General features: G+C 39.1%; 1 protein-coding gene across 1 annotated transcript; it reads right to left on the bottom strand.

Annotated features, from left to right (window-relative positions):
- Positions 1-240: 240 nt before the first annotated feature.
- rab10 (RAB10, member RAS oncogene family) lies at positions 241-17757 on the bottom strand. The gene is made up of 6 exons (XM_079887968.1): positions 17153-17757; positions 6199-6259; positions 5037-5175; positions 3925-4014; positions 3403-3504; positions 241-1021 (listed from the first exon to the last, which is right to left on the bottom strand). Exons 1-6 carry the CDS (start codon positions 17277-17279, stop codon positions 935-937), a joined length of 606 nt encoding a protein of 201 aa, XP_079744094.1. The 5' UTR covers positions 17280-17757; the 3' UTR covers positions 241-934.
- Positions 17758-17968: the final 211 nt, after the last annotated feature.

Below are 17968 nucleotides of genomic sequence, written 5' to 3'. Positions count from 1 at the left end.
GATACTTCCTGTGAATTACAAACATGGCAAAACTTACAAAAGACCCCAAAAAACCCAAAGAAACCAGCATGCAGGAGAGAATGAGTAACTGAGTGAGGGGGGGGGGGGGGGAAACAACAAAACAAAACAAAAATACATTGAGGAGATTCATAAACAAGTCATTCTGAAAAATAAAGAACAAACTAAACTTAAAAAACAAAAAAAAACAAAAAAATGTATAATGCCATTCTCTTCTGAGCAAAATGGTTGAATCCAGATGGTTCCACTCGGGCGTGTGTTGTGTGGGGTTGAGTTAGCAGGTCAAGCAGAGAGGAGAGGACCAGTGTTTGTGTGTGTGTGTGTGTATATGTGTATGTGTATGTTACAGAAAAGTGGTGTTTAAATGTGTTTGAGGGGGAATGAGCTCTAAGGCTCTACATTAAGGCACCGGACGAAAGAAATCAAATCAAAAAAACAAACAAACAAAAAAAACATCTAGAGAAGATCTCTCACACTAACACACAACACTAACCCCAAAACACTGGACAAAAGTCTTCATCTAGGATGTCATACTGCACGCTACGCCGCTCCTCTGTGCCGATGGACAGCGTCTCCAGGTCCACTGACGCTCTTTATGTAGTGGTGAATGCGAGTTTTTCGTTTAAATTCATTTCATTCTTTCTTTCTTTAATCTTTAAAATAAGTACGAAGAAACATGAAATGACTCTTTACTTTTTTTCAGAAATAAAATGATGTCAGCAAGCAGTCGTGAGTTTGAGAAACGTTAGAGATGTGTTTTACAGAGAATCCCATTAGAAGGACAGAACAGAAGAGTGTTAGACAGAAATGAGGGATAAGTGAAAGAGAGAGAGAGAGAGAAAAAGAGGGATATAGAAGAACGTGTGTGTGTGTGTGTGTGTGTGTTGGTGTAAAGTGTGTGAGTAACTGTGTCTGTTCAACTGCAGCACTTGGTCTTCCATCCTGTGACTCCGCCTCCAGTGCTGATGTCCACGTTTTCACTGTTGGGCTCTTTTACGGGCGTCTGCAAAAAAAACACAAAATAGATTTTAAAAAAGAGATTTTGCTCATGTAAACCTCACACTTTGAGCTTTGGTGCCAACTCAAGTTTGTTTTGATCATTTCGGCTTTGTTTGGTTGGTTTCCAGCACCAAACTCACACCACTGGTTGAGTCACTGTCGCAGTCCGGCTGATCAGGATGTTCAAACAAACAGAGCGATGTTTTGATGGTGCCACAATCTTTATACTTTTCACTGGAATCAACCTATTAATGGTTTACACTTGTAATCAAAATTATTCAATCCCCATTGCAAATCAGGATTATTGGAAAAATGTACAGACTTTCAGCTGTTTGCACGGAACAAATCAAACATAAGTAATTCAAATAACTCAACACAACAAATGTTTCAAGTTGTTTCCCCAAATTCAACTGAAAATGCAACTTTTAATGACTTCTGCAGTCTCAAAATTATTCAACCCCCTGAATAGAATCCCTCACAACAGCACAAATCTGCAAAAGTAGGTGTTATCTCAAGCACACCTAATGCAACTAATCAAGGGCTTCATTAGTTGCACCAGGTGTGCTTGAGCTAGAACACATGAAATATCAGAACTGGCTAGGTTTGTTGAGTGTCACGTTTGACAGCATGTTAGAAATATGGCTAAGTCAAAAGAGAGATCCAAAAAAGTTAAAGGTGCAGCATGTGATCTGGGAAATGCTAACATTAACCTGTCAGCATATAGTTCCACCCTCCCTGCAAATCGCAGTCCAAAGCCACACCTCCTCCAAAACACATGAAGGCACACACACAGCTGCTCTTGGCAAAGCTTCACAAGTTAAAATGTAACTCTCGCCAAAATGCAACCTAGTGTCTTTTTGTTAATTTACCCGAGGCGAACGTTTAAAAGCATAATTAGAATGGAAACGCCACTTTTAAGTTTGACCGTATTTTCGTTTTCAGTCAAATTGCCTTTTGAATGGGAGTGCTTGGGGCACTTCTATGATAGCATCAAAATCACTATTTTTAAACAAAAGTTTGCCTCGGGTAGATTAACAAAAAGACCCTAGGTTGCATTTTGGTGAGAGTCATGTCTCAAAGCACGCAACATTACAAAATAATGAACGTAAACAACTTAGAGAGCTTGTATTCATTGCTGTGTTGATACTGTTGACAGGGAAACGCACAATTCCACTAACTAAGAGCTGGCTGTCGTCAAAGACATACACAAATTCATCAGCGTCTCAAATCAACAGAAACAGAACTGGGGTGGGGAATCTTTAGTGATTCAATTTGGATTCAGGGAATCACAATGCAATTTATTCAGTGAGGTGATGTGGCTCATCTTGTTGAATTATGATTCTGAACACACAGACTCGTTTCTGCTCTAAAATAAAAGTATCTGGATGAGTAAACACCAGCTGAATACACGAGAGAGGTCAGCTGCTGTAACTGTGAATTTATGAGTCAAACAACATCAGTGCAGTGTTTAGCATTGCAGGGATAGTTCACCCAAAACTGAAAATTATATCAGAATTTTCTAAATCTCAACCCATCCTAGGTGTATAGGACTTTCTTCTTTCAGCCGAACACAGTCGGAGCTATATTAAAAAATATCCTGGCTCTTCCAAGCTTTATAATGGGAGTGAATGGTAACTGAGATTTTGAAGCCCAAAAAAAGTGCATCCATCCATCATAAAAATAATCCATATGTATCATGTGGGTTAATAAAGGCCTTCTGAAGTTAAGCGATGCATTTTTGTAAGAAAAATATCCATATTTATAACTTAAACTATAATTATTGGCTTCCAGTAACGGCCGTACATGAGTCGAGTTCCAGCTGAAGAGTGACCTCTAACCCGATTCAGTGATGAACGCGAAAGCACAGAGGAGAGAGCAAAACAAAAGACCGCTCATGAATTAGAAGTCTAAAACGAGAATTATCTGAGAAGCTTGAGTTTGTTGCCCAGCCCTATTTGTTTTAAACGCGAGAGGCGTTTACTCTCACCTAAGATTACGCCACACCAAAGTCATACGTCAGGTCAGAGGTCACTCTCCCACTGGAACTAGACTCGCGTACAGGCGTTACCGGAAGCCAGTGATTATAGTTATGAAGTTATAAACCGCTTCGCTTCAGAAGGCCTTTATTAACCCACTGGAGCCGTATGGATTACTTATGATGGATGGATGCCCTTTTGTTGGGTTTTAAAAAAAAAAACTCACATTATAAACCTGGGAAGAGCCACAAAATTTTTTATACAACTCAGATTGTGTCATATACACTTAGAATGGCTTGAGAGTGAGTAAATTATGGGATCATTTTCATTTTTGGGGTGAACTAACCCTTTAAATGCATTAAGCTCAATCATACCGATTGTGATATCAGTCAGCGATTCCAGAACTCACCTTTCTGAGAATGTCTTCTGCTAACGTGAGGAACGCCTTCTCGATGTTGATGTTGGCTTTTGCACTTGTCTCGAAGAAGCGTATTCCGTGTTCTCTGGCGATCTAAGGATCAGCACAAGAACAGTTAATAGTGGTCGACTGATATATTGCCAAGGCTGATATTTGCCCTTTTTTTAAATATATAATTGGCATCGGCTGACAAAGTTTTTCTGTTTGGCTAATGAATGGGACTTTTATTTTGAAAGCACGGAGAACACCAGCGCCTGAGCTCCCATTCTCCGTCTTTATTAATTTACGCTCTGTCGAATAAATTACAGAATCAAGAAGTTGCAGATTTATTTTTTAACAAGTTCAAATCATTTTTTATTTCATATTAATTTCTAATATTATGTAAATAATAAATGTATATAAATATAAATTTAATTTCAGTAATTGTTATGTATGCTTTTTTACTATCTTTAACCTTGTTAATCAAAAACTAATGGACAAATTGACCATCCTGACCCATCCATAGTCTCTCACCTGTTCCCCCTTGGCTTTTGGTACGATACGTTTGTCCTCCATGTCACACTTGTTGCCTAGCAGCATCCTCTCCACATCCTCGTTAGCATGCTGCAACAAACATACACACATTTGAGACGATTCATTCTTATACTATCCTTACAAATAGTGACATTTAGACTGACCGTCCAAATTAAAGTGGCTTTGGAAGTCTTTGAAAAAAACAGTACTGAGGAACTTAGTTTTGTAACAGTGGTGCAAGTGACTTGATGATATGAACAACACGCCACCAAACAACACAACCACATCCCTAATGGAGTCTCGTTATATGAATTCTCTTGAAATTGCTGATTGTTGGGAAATTCTGCATGAATCACACTGAAATTCAAAAAGTCAGCAGTTTCACTACATAGCTACATATCTTTAAGTTGGTGTTTTTACAGGACTGGAACTTCAAAAGTCCTACACCAGCGGTTCTCAACTCAAAACTGGGTCGCAGGTCTGTTCTATTTATAATAATAAAATAATAAATAGCAACTAACCATATGATCATGCATAATCAGACTAGTAAAATAAAAGGGCTTGACTTTTAAATGCTAGAAGAACGCACTTGGTCAAAAGATGTGTCTCCAACCAAATTTGGGCACAAATCCATGTCTCAAAAATCAAAAACAAAACTATGCAAGGTAAAAGAAAACTCCATTCAGTGTGATTTCACTTGACCAGAACGTGTTTTGTGCAGTCAATTACTGGCCAACATTTTCCTATCCATGTCATGTTAATACCTTAACAATAACCCTGGCTCAACTAAAATTAAAATACTCAAACATCAAAATAAAATCTCAAAATATTACCAAAAACTATAATATATATGGTACTAATATATCAATGATGCTAAAATAACACTGCATTAAGCTTTTGCAGTTCACATTGCTAATAAACTTTCATTTTAAGCACACTTTTGTTGACTATTTTATGTCAAACGTAAAATCTGGGTCTCAAGTAAATTTCTCAACGCAACATCGCAACATTTTCCATTCAAACACACAATCCTATTGAAACATCACTTCCTGAATGACTGTCTTTTCTGATGTTGTCAGAGGGTTGCAGTAATGTTGTGTGGAGAGACTGACCTCGTCAATGTTTCTGAGCCATTTGCTGATGTTTTCGAAGCTCTTGGCGTTGGTGATGTCATATACGAGCATGATTCCCATGGCCCCTCTGTAGTAAGAGGTAGTGATGGTGTGAAACCGTTCCTGTCCCGCTGTATCCCTGCACAAACACAATCAAACACGTCAGTCCAGCCCAGGCATCGAATGGATCATAAAACACACAGGATCCAAATTAAACTTCGGTTGGCCATAGCTGGTGACCATAGTGGACCAGCTGTTAAGCAGCACCGACTAATTCCACCTCAGCAACTGTTGCCGTCCGTTATACTTGCTGGTCAAACGCTTGTCTTTCAATATGTTACAAGGCAATTTCACAGAATTTATTCAAAATGGAAAACAGTGCTGGGACGATAAGCATAAGAACTGACTAGGGATGCTAACGATTAATCGATGATCAATTAATTGTTGATAATTGAATTGATAAAAGTGTATCGATTTGTGTGTGCGGCTCATGCGCAAAACGTGCAGCAACAATGGAATTATTTATGTGCTTTTACCTTTTATATCTGCAGTAAACTGTGTTATGGTGACGCCTACATCGCTGCACTACCTGACTCTTTTAGCCGTTTTACTAGGAAGCCCAACGTCATAACAGAATGGTAACACATTCCAGGTCACAAGCCACCGAAATGAAACCATGAAGAACAACATTTTTCCAGTAGATCAGTCTCTGAATTGCATGCTAGCAAGTCTCTTCATGCTTGAATGAAGTTTTCATTTTGTATCCTGCATATAAACTAGAACTGAACAATATATAAAATTGATAATATAGTTGATGTAATATATATAGTTGATGTTGGTATTATATAGTTGACATTACCAAATTGAGATAAGAATTGGTGATATTTAAATATTATTTGTTAGTCTAAACTGATGTAAAATTAAATAGTCAGATTTGTGACATTGCTTTTTATGTAATGCTACAGTAAAACACTGCTGTTCACGTTTAGAAACCATTTTCTCCCAGAAAAATGTGAAACTTTTGGATGGTTATATCATTTTCAGTTATTCAAAATGTAAATATAATTTAAATATTAACTTAAAGCATTTACATATCACATTATCTATTTGTATAATGTGTGTTATGAATATGAAACCATGTTAGCACACACTGAGAACTTACCATATCTGTAGCTTTATCTTCTTTCCTTGCAATTCAACTGTTTTGATCTTAAAATCGATTCCTAAAGAGACAGAACAGAAAGAGGAATTTAAGAAAGACACTTAAAAGAAACTGCATTCCAAACCCCGATTTATTTCTGTAATCTAGGGTAAAACACAATATTCAATGAGAAAATGTAGTATGACAGGACTGAATTTTATTCATTTGAAATTGATTGGATCCACCTAGGCTTTTCATATTAGAGTTGAGTCAGATTTTGCAGTGTATTGTGGGGGATTTGCTCTCCTCCTGAACCTCCAGCATGTTCTAGGAGGCATTTTGACCAGAATGTTGAGGCTGAAGCGCAAGAGCTTCTTCACATATCCCAATAGTGGCGCTACTTTTTCCAAGTAGAATGTTATTTGCTATAATCACTGCAAGCTTTAGCACATTAACTGGCTTAGTTAAAACGACTGTGAACAGTTTAGAAAGTTTGCCTTATCTACAACAATGACTACATTAAAGGTGCTGTATGTAATGTTTTTGACTGTACTAAAGCACAAAAATTCCATAGTATGTTTGCAGAGATTTAGGAAACATGCTAAGTTCACAAACTTGTTTCTTCATAAAGCAATGCTACAGCTCATTATTAATAATATCGCTGCGTGATCAAATTTGACGTTTAAATTTGATACTTTTGATACTTAAATTTTCCCTAGGTTTTTGCAAATTCCTTTTTTTAATAAAAGTCAATTTTATCTGCATCTCAATTCAAGCTCAGTGCTTTACTGTCAAATTTCCAACAAACAAGTAATATTATTAGCAACTGTACTTATTAATGCAAAACAATAGTAATTTTGTGTTTAAAAATCCCACTAGCGCTACCAAATCAGGTGCTTGCGCCACCATCTGTGGAACTTAGTGGCACCGGTTTTACTATACGGACTCAGAAAACAGTAATTTATTAATAAATAATTAAAATGTCTCCTTGCGATTTTTTCAACACATTCATCATCATTACTTTTGCCGGTGCTTTGCGGCAAGCTTTATGAGTGGCCTATATTAGGCCTATAGGGCTCTTTATGGTTTAGTTCCAATACTGAATTTTCATCATTCAGTGTAAAAGTGTGGGATGTGTAGGCAATAGCATACATTAATTTGTTGTAAAATCATCAAAAATCATGACTTGTGAAAATTTGCCTCTAAGGGCTTTAGCGTGGGAGAAGCTTTTTCAAATGAGAAACAAGACTGAGCACTCAGAAAAGCATCAAGAAAACGCTACACTATCTATAGCAATAGCCTATCGATGGGGCATTTCTACCATGTTCCTAAATTTAAAAGTATTTTAATTTAATTAAATTTAAATTAAATTTTAATTAAATTTAAATTTAAAAGTTTTATGCAGCTCAGAGTAGCATCACAGTGTTTGCTCATGAGTAGAGAGATCTCTACCGTTCAGAGAGAACACTAGCAGCGTGTGTTGATGAGACTAGCACGGACTAACACGGGCACGCAGACAGAATGGAAAGGTTCATCTGTGAAACTGCTGAGAGAGTTTAATGGCCCAATTGCACAGTAAAAGCATTCAGACAAATTCACACTGGAAAATGACCTGAACAGATCGCTGGTAGCTACTTTGTCCTTGCCACACACACACACACACAAAACTGATGTTTGCAGAGAAACTTGGATTAGTAAGCAACTCCCACAATACCCTGGCAACCATAAGCAATGTGCAAAAAAAAAAAACTTAGCAACGACTTAAAATCACCTAAAACACCTTAGTAATGGCATAGTAACAATCTAAATCACTCAAAACACTTTAGCAACCGCACTGTAACAACCCTCCTCAGCAACTGCATAGCAACAACCTAATCCACTCAAAACACTATAGAAATGGCATACTAATGAACTAATCCAATTAAAATACCATAGCGTCTACATAGCAACATCGTAAATTAGGGGACGCACCGGTTGCCGTTTTTTCTTTTTCTTTGTTTGAGCAGATTTCTTTGTTGTTTATTTGCTCTATTACAGTACCCTGGAAATCCAGAGTTCTCACGAGAGCACAAATTGAATTTGCTCAGCGAGTTTACTCTGGCGTTGAGTAATGATGCTCATTAAATATGCCCTTGTATCCGAGCTGCACCAATCAGATCGTGTTATCTGATATAGGCGGGCCAGAGGCGAGCTAAACAGCTGACGACAACGCTGCGACATCGAAGTCATTAGTAAACATTGCAAGATGGCTATGGATGAACACCAGTTGTTTGAAACGGCTTTGGCCGCTACAATGAACGAGTTAGACTTGCCTTTTTATCTAAAAGAGGAACAGAAGACGCCGCTCGAATCGTTCCTTTGCAAGAAGGCCGTTTTTGCTATTTTTCCGACCGGATACGGCGAGAGTCTAATCTACCAGTTAGCTCCGCTGGTAGCTAAGGGTATGGGGCTTGTTGTGATTGGTCGTAGAGTTATCCAATTGCGTGCAGTGAGATTTTCAAATGCATGCTTGGTGCCGCCCCTCGAGCTGGCCGATTTTCATTAGTTGACGCCAGACCATTAATCTTTCAGATTTAGGTCTGGATTTCCAGGCTACTATTACAGGCCAAACTGGCATTAAAAAATACTGGTAACCACTGGAAATTATCGGCGAAACAGCTATTTTCGGTTCTGGGCTAAAATGCTTTTTGGAGGGCCGAAATCAGTGATGGAAACAGACATTTGATTAGCGCTTCTACGATGGCATGTTTTGACTGTGTTCAGCATCTATTTCGCGCACACTGTGGATAAGCTACAACAGTTAAACGTGTCACTAGCACTGAATAGACAATATTAACTTCCTGATTTTAATCGGTAATGATATGGTTTCTTAAATCTAAAATCTTTTAGTCGGTGCCGTTTTCTGTTGATGCGTAGCGTGAATAAAACTTAACTAAACATTTGTAACACGCCTGCAATCCAATAATCGCAAAAAGCTTTTTGCTGTGTTACTGTTAATATGAAGCAAAGTCTCAACTTTAAAATTCTTTCGATTTTATTGAGAATTTCAAACAATATATATCAATAAAATCTCTTTAATATGGCAAATGGCTGTAGTGCCTCAGTTCAAGCGCTTGTGAAGTTGAACTGATCATCTCATCTCCTCTTTACTACTTGTTACAGCAAGAAATAAACACGGGTGAACACCGGAAGGTGTGTCGAAAGATACATCACAACTTATCCAAAATGAATCCTGTCTCATGCAATCACTCAATCAGTGTTTCAACCAAGGAAAGACGTCAAAACGGCTTGTATGTTAAAGGGTTACTTCAGGATTTAGCATTAAGCTTTGTATTAGTAGAAAACCTGTAGTATTTTCGAATTACCATGCTTTCCACCCTCATATCCCCCTGAGACAAGAGATTTATGTATTTTTTGTCTGGAAAAAATCCTCCGATGACGCAAAAATCGTCATTTTGCGTCATCGGAGGATTTTCTGGACAGAGGCTAAAGACTACAGCCAGTAGATGGCGTTGTTCCGCATGTTTTCAGCGCGCCCATACAGGGTGGGATCTCACTCACAGAATGTACACAGTGTCACTGTCAGCCTCTTTCTTTGGAAGCTAAGCTAGCAGGCTCTTGTTCTGTGGAGAAAGCTGAATAGTAGGAGAAAGCTGAGTAAGTAACCATCCTCCTTTTCCCGGACTTGTCCGGCGGGCGAGATCGTTCAAAATGTCCGGGATTCAGCTTTTGCTTTCTGCGGTCGCCATTCATTGTTTACATGCACACCTTTCAATCTAACTGAATTCATTCCGATTGGTGAATGTGAATGTAGTGTTTACATGAACGCTAAACAAGTGATCGGTTGATGTGCGTTTTACCATTGCTAAGAAAAATTCCCGCTCCTCCGTGAGAGATGCGAGACCCGGCGCGTCTCAGTAATGACGCCACCGGCCTCGCGCCGTTCTCCCGCGGCCGTCAGCCTCGTCCTGCTCGCCACAGTAAGCATGATGAATGGCCACTGTAGAACGCAAAAGCCGAATCCCGGACATTTTGTACGATCTCTAAATCCCTCGCAAACTCATCACGTAGGCTAGCTTTGTTGTTTACAACTGCGCACTCTTACCGGTAGGCGTGGCCTCCTAAGGCAGCGAAGCAAGTGCATTCTGGGAGTTGTTGTCTTTCATCCACATAAGCCAAAAATACATTTTCTGGCTTTTCTCAGTCTAGAAAGCTCCAAATTCAAAAATTTCTTCACATTTCTTCTACTTAAATGACCTATTTTAAATACACATTCATCTTCCCAGAGGTGAAGTATGCCTTTAAGGTTACATTTCAAGAAAGCTATTCAATGTCCATAAACTCTAGAGAAGATCATTTAGCTAAATATGTGCACTGTATTCCACATTCATTGTATTTTTACTTAACCTGTTAGTGATGTCTTCATTATTTAATGTATGTTTGGATAAATCTATCAGGAAAACAAGTTATTACAGTTTATTGCCATTTAAATGTTTACATTTCAGCAACAAATGGAGTAAAAACAATTCTGTTATTAAAAGTTAGATATAAAACTGCCTTATGTGCAGTTTAAATGTTTGTACAACTCAGCTTTAGCTATTTGAGTGTTAATAATTATTTGATTATTAGTTTATTTGTTTGCCGTTTACTGCCAAGTGTACATCCTGAATTTTCAGCTTCAGCCCAGAGTTTTCATTTCGGTGCATCCCTAAAACACACACTGTACCTGCACACGCAAAAAAAAACCTGACGAAGTGAATGAAAAAGCAAATTCACACTCTGACAGTAGGTGGCGCTTATGGAACAGCAGCGATATATCATTTCCTTGGTTAATGCTGTACCAAAGTAGCCTGATGTCGTCATACTCAGATTCTAGTCAGAATGAGTCTGATATACTGCTCCATTGGGCTGTGATTAAGGGACGTGTTTCAACCGAACCAGGAAAGAAAATGCCTCTGCACTCAACTGGATAGACCTACAAGTACAACCAATCAGAGCAACGGAGAAACCACAATGACCACAGGGTTTCTTTGCGCCCCATCTTCTTGCCGACCTTTGGGGCCAGCTGATAAATTAAACTTTTGCCGAATCCCGTAGGAAGGACAGCAAAAACATCTTTCCGATTGACAAATGCCTTGATCGTGGTTCTCTGTTCCTCTTTTAAAATTAATGCGCTGTCGATATCTTCTATAACAGACGCGATGGCGGCATCTTTGTTGTAAACGAATTCAACACAAGCGCTCTTTGGTGACGTGGATGAATACGTTACTGTTGATCATCAGTCCATCATCGTATAAAGCCCGCCCTGACAATTTGATTGGTCCGAACAGCTCTGGTTCGAGCATAGTTGCTCCTCAACGGATCAAGTCCGGACCGAACTTCCCGACCTCAAATGTGGTGGGGTGGGGGCTACGTTCGGCTGGCATCCAGGCTACTTTAATAGGCATTATACAGAGGTAAGAGGAAACGAAAATGCCATCGAAACTTTTCTGAAGACAGTCAGTCAGTTCCTTCCAATTCAATTTATAGTTTTCTTCTAATATTTTGAGCATCACAAACAATTCCCTGCTGATGCATCTGTGCTCTCCTCTCTTCTTTGAGTCTGTCTTTAGCGTGTCCCGTCTAGCCAGTGTTTACAGAAATTATTGTAAAGCAGTTTGAGTGCACATCCGGAACTAAGAACGGCCAATCTAAAACAAAAGAAACGGCAAGTTGCCAATCGTGTGTTTGGAGCAAAAACCGCCCGGTTCTGATTTAGAACCAGTCGACCAGGGCATCTCTAACCTAAGTCACTCAAAATACTTCAGCAATGGCATACAACAATCGAGTCCACTCAAAACAAATTAGAAATGGCATAGTAACAACCTAAATCACTTAAATACATCCAAACGATCATTAAAATGATGACAAAACAGCCTAACACATCAGCAACTGCATTGTAAAGGCACTAACCATTTTGTCACCAAATAGTCTAAACAGGATTTGGAGTGTTTTAATGTTCTAACAAGGAGTGTAAGGGTACACAAAAATGATGGTTCGGGACATACCTTGGTTTTGAGGTCGCAACTCGGTAAGTTTTTGGAACAGCTCTATTTGTAAACAAGAACATCTTTCTAACATTCACACAAGCATAAACCTGTAAGATGCAAGTTACGTGTTGAGGAAAACATGTCTCAAATGCATCCAGCAGCATTCGTATCTGATATGAGGGCATGCCGTTTTTAAACTGTATGCTTATGAGTAACTTTGAAGCGCTTAATATAAAGTACGTGTCATGTTTAGAACAACTTGGATCATAAGCTACTTTTCCCACAGCTGCACACTTGGTTTCCTCCGTATTTTTCAAATAGGTTTGCAACATCAAAGTACATCGATATCTGATTCCGCACACAGAAGTTCCACGCATATTAAAATAACCGCATTCATTCAGTATACAGGCAAGCCGAAACGAAAGACCCGTAACAAAAATTCTGTATGAATGTGTGTACCGTTACACCCCAAGTTCTAGCATGCAGAAAGACTGACCAGCATATTTAGCAGTAATGCTTAACAGAACTCAAACCACACACACACAGCTGCACTATGGGTGGGAGCTGCTTTATGAAATGATACACAAATGAGCAGCCAAAGACTGAGTCATTCTCATACAATACACATAAACCACCACAGAGAACGGAGTTAGAAAGAGAATAAAGAGTGAAAGCTCTGATGACCATGAGATGTAAAAACACGACACACACTCATAGTTTAACTTCTGGAAACATGTCAAAGTCACACTCAGTGTCTAGTATTTCAACCTTTTAAGAGCAGAAAGTTTGAGCCACGCTAATGCTAAACACGGCCTTAAAGGAAGCATTCACAAAATGTGACAAATTTACTTCTCCTCCACATCTTTAAAAACCTGCATGCTCATGAATGAGGACTAGGAGCTTTAAAAATGACAAAAAGTACTGTAAACGTAGTAAAAAAAAAAAAAAAAAATATTATTCTGCCCTACATCAACAAAGGAAAATAAAACACAGGTTTAAAGTGACGTAAGGGTGAGTAAACTGTTTGAGAAGAAGTCTGGTTTATACTGGCTAGTACAGCACCAAATGTGAGGCTGGTTTAAATAAACTTGGGTTATACGAGTTCTGAACACAAAGGACATGGAAGGGTTCCTGACAGGCAGCCAATCAGACCCCTTCCCATGAGCCTCTGCAGCTGTGGGGCCCCTCAGGGGTCAAGACTGAAGCTCCGCCCAACTGAGCCAAGATCCTGTCAATCAAAGAAAAAGAATGCACTACTGCCAGTCAGAAAGGGGAAAAGTGAGAAAAAGCTAAGTTTTTATGCATTTAGAAGTTTATATGATAATAAATAATGAGTTTAATAGTGCAAATGTGGTTAAGATTTGTGTTCGTGTGTGACCGTGTAAGGTGATCTTTCTCTTGGCAGGGAGTTTCCGGCGAGTATTTTAAGGCCCTGAACTACAACAGAAAGAAAGAGAGAGATGGACTTAAAGTCAACATGAAATGACATTCATAACCTATATTATTATTAAGTGACAGGATATTTAAAAAGGGAAAATATGAAAGGTGAGACTTTAGTTTATCCATCAGGAATGAAAGTTTGTAGTCAAATGAAGGACAACCTTCCTGAAACAAATCTGTCATTGGTCAAAACTTAAAGGGTCAGTTCACCTAAAAAGTCATTTTATTATCAATTGTGGAATAAAATATCAATGTTTTTATGTAAATAAAAGTCTGTCTTTTATTTAGCTGTCAATGGAGGGACAGAAAGCTCTCAGATTTCATCAAAAATATCTTCATTTGTGTTCCGAAGATGAACGAAAATCTTACGGGTTTGAAACGACATGAGGGTGAGTAATTAATGACAGAATTTTCAAATAAAATAAAATAGCCTAGTTGCAAGTTGTTACTTTTTTTTAAAATAGATTGCAAAAACTACATGTAGTTGGAATAACATGGAGAATAATACCAGGAACAGGCATTTAAGAAAAAGTCAATAGGGATTTTAAAAAAGCAACCAAAAGAAACAGAAGAGAAAACAGAAAGAAAGAACTGGAGTAGAAGAGAAATACAAGTGTGAATGTGGATTCACTGATCTGATCACGTCAACCACAGTTTCCTGGCATTTCAGAACATCAACCTCGTGCTGACAGTTTACATGTGCCACCTGATCACACACACTTGCTGATGGCAACAGGAAGCCACAGGTTTGATCATGTGGTCACCTGACACACCGTGAACAGTCATGTGACTCACAGTAAAGAGATAAAAACACCATTGTAAAGGTCACACACACACCGTTGCCCTTCCTGAAACCAGCTCAATATTTGTTTTCAAACCTAATCATGATCATATCCAGGATTTTATCAGTCCAAACCAAAGACAGTAACTTTATTCAACTTCTATATTACAGTCATGCGTCACTAAAAACAAGCAGATTGTTCCACAGATTAAACGGTTTTACATTAACCAATACTGAATGGCCCATGTGATGTCATATGTTTACAAAATGTAAAGTCATTTAAGAGGAAGCATAAGTTATGAGCTACATTTCAGATCAAAGACTTTTTCTTTGGAATTAGTATAACAAGCCCCAATGAATCACTCACAATAGCCTGGAAGAACCAGAAAACCTTTATTATATAAGCAAACCAAGCCAATTTGAATTTCTTTTTTTAAACTTAATTTTTTTATTCTTTTCCTTTTAGGAACAAGCTTGAACATGCATCACATAAATTGGTTGTACAGGCCAACATACTAGAACACTTAAACATTATCAAAAACCAAGCAAATATAGTGGATCACAAGTGGACGAGGGAGACACATATCAGTTTACACCTGGTGTCTCTTTTGTCCACTTTCAATCACTTCTGTCCTGATTTCTTCAGGCGGAGGGTCTATGGGCTGGTAAATGTATGGACTTTTCAGATGTTTTGATCTAATGGACATCAGATCAGCTTTAGTTTCTGCTCTGACAGCCACAGACCAGCCGAACGCTGTGAGTGTGTGTTAGAAATCAGTGGTGAGAGAACATTGAGCTTGGAACGTTTTTCATCTTCAAACCAAACTTGGGTCTCCAGCTAAAGTTAAATCCCGTCTGGCAAGAGCTCTTCCCATAATGTTCCCACATTAGATCAGTAGGCGGAGAGTAGACGGTCTTTTGTGGCTGATTGAACACATTCGACCACATGAGCGTTTACACTACAAAAGCAATCCGGTCGAATGTGTTTTCATCTTCCTCTGGAAGTGGTCGAGCTCAAAACGTTTTAAACCCTGTTTACACCTGTATTATTTAGTGTCGTCCACTTGTGATCCGATCGACCAAAACGCATCTTAATACCAGGTGTAAACAGACCATATATAACAAATACTCTCCAAAAATATTAGGCCTATATAAAGAAAATAGTGACCTAAATATAATTGAATTATAATATTAAATAAAAATTATAATATCTACAACATAGAATATGAAATTCAATTTTGATTTCATGTTGACAAAGCTTAAGGTGAGTAACATCTAACAGTTACAAGATTTAAGCTTTTCTTCAGCCAAAACTCTTTAAAATCAGACAAAATGTCAGTGAGAGAGAGCATATAGTATCAGTTCTTTAAGATAAACGGACAGGGCCGGCTGTGTCTAAATTTGCCCCGTGAACTGGTGTGACACTGAGATCTCCTGTTACCCCCAGAGAAATGACCCTGCCGTCCGTAAACTGAGTTCAAGAGCATCTGCCGTATGACATTCTCATGTAGTTCCTGTGATCTAACAGGTACAGCCAGCTTCTCTTTTTAAAGTGAACTTTTTGCATTTACCTTCCAGGGATCTGAACACAGAGGAAGAGTGAGGATAGAAAGTCTGTTATATCGCAACAATGGCGTCCAAACATCTGCAGCAATATAGACAAGCTGTCCATCTTGCATTTACATGTTAAATGATGATTGACAGGTGACAGATGATGAATTTTACAGCTAAACGACTTTACACTCAAATACAACAAATCAAATTTTAACGTGGCCCTTTTAGGATGCTTGCAAAAAGTACCACGGTATTACTATGGATTCTAAACACAGTCCACTCGAAATATACCTTGGAAAACCCCTGGCATAACAATACTGTAATAATTCAGTACAGTGATACAATGACATTTTCAAAGTACTTTTTTTAAGAGAGGGTTGAAAGATTGCAACTCTCACACCTGGCCATAACCCAAAAACTACAATAAACATGCACAAAGACTAGCAAAAACCCATCTCAAGTGTGCCTTTCCCATGATATCATACTGAAACGACTGGTTTAGCATAGAGAACACAGTTTGGCAACCACTCTATTGGCATAAATGCGCATGCGCAGTAGCGCAGCAGATGACGCCACATTACTGAACTGTTTATGCTTTTTTGTTTTTTTTTATAACTTATGATCGATTATTTCAACAAACTGACAGGGTAAACGCACTAGTGGCACAGTAAATATGTTTTGTACTGGTATGTTAACAGGTTTAACACTTAGGAGTGATGGATTTTTGGGGTTACTGCATGTAACAGGCCGCTTGAACATTTAACCTAAGCAATGCACGATGTATAGATCTCATCTGGACTAAATATTAACTAGGCTACATATTAAACATCGAAAAAACATTCACTTAAATCCTCTGGCATCAAATTGCTATTTGTCAATCAACTCGCACGGTGGCGCGAACTTTAGCCAAATAACCTCAACAATAACAATGATCCAAAAAACAGGACGGCGTTTAAATAGACAACCAGAACAAGCTTCACAACTCTACAACATGATTCTGAATCAACTGAGGTGATTCACTCAGCTGATATGAATCAGTTAGCCGGCTGGCTAGCATGCTAAAGCCCAGAATCAAGGCCTAGTCGCCATGTATACACACATCTAACCGCATTTCTCACCTAAAACAAGGACTAAAACCCTTAGACCGGGTAGATTCGTGTGTGTGTCTCACCTATAGTGGAGATAAAGGTGGTGTTGAAGGCGTCATCGGAGAATCGGAACAGCACGCAGGTCTTTCCCACCCCAGAATCACCAATCAAAAGCAGTTTAAAGAGCAGATCATATGTCTTCTTCGCCATCTGAGCTATTATAAACACACACTGATGAGAAGCGAATAGAAACTAAGTGTGTGTTAAATGGAAAGTGTGTGTCTGTTATCCGAAAACACACGCCGGACAGTCTCTTCGCAGCTGAATTGCGTTGATTTCCTCTGTAGACTCTTTTTATATTCCTAAGGATGTATTTAAGATGCGTGTTTCCTCTCAAAGCGTGGTGTTTGCTATTTTTAATGTCTCAGTATTTCTTTCTCTCACACACTGTCGGGACAAAATGGCTCCTCCGCCCGACTTTCTTTCTTCAAACTACACCAGCGATCTGATTTAAATGAAAGCTATTCCGCTTCATCCCAGCGATGCCGAACCGCGTAGATCTCGTTTGACAGCCGGTTCCGTTACGACAGTCCTTACCGGGTCCGTTAGTGGAGTTTAGAAGAGGACAAACACATAGACGACCGACCAACCGCCGTCGCCTTCGAATGGAGCCTCCACGGCGACACCCTAGATTTCAGAGCCACGCCTCTCTTCCCGCCCCTACGTCAGCGTCTGGCTTTCTGATTGGCCGACCGCGCCGTTTTTCAAATCTATCTCGGACGCTGATTGGACGGAGCACAAAGCGTCCGGATACATTGACGTAGCTTTTCGGGGAGGGCGAATGCAGCTGGCGCACAGGCGCAGCCCAGAACCTGGCCCGTAAACGACACTCCGTGGCC

Source organism: Squalius cephalus, assembly GCF_949319135.1.
Source record: "Squalius cephalus genome assembly, chromosome: 12".
NCBI lineage: Eukaryota > Metazoa > Chordata > Actinopteri > Cypriniformes > Leuciscidae > Squalius > Squalius cephalus.
Note: the sequence above shows the minus strand (reverse complement) of the source record. Positions and strands in the feature narration are given on the sequence as shown.

What these genes read in the sequence shown, in the direction of transcription:
- rab10 (XM_079887968.1), bottom strand. Translation starts at nt 17,279, where the DNA reads ATGGCGAAGAAGACATATGATCTGCTCTTTAAACTGCTTTTGATTGGT. An exon ending in CACCTTTATCTCCACTATAG is followed by an intron (nt 6,260 to 17,152) that starts GTGAGACACACA and finishes CTGTCTCTTTAG; the next exon opens with GAATCGATTTTAAGATCAAA. An exon ending in CAAAAGCCAAGGGGGAACAG is followed by an intron (nt 3,505 to 3,924) that starts GTGAGAGACTAT and finishes GCTGATCCTTAG; the next exon opens with ATCGCCAGAGAACACGGAAT.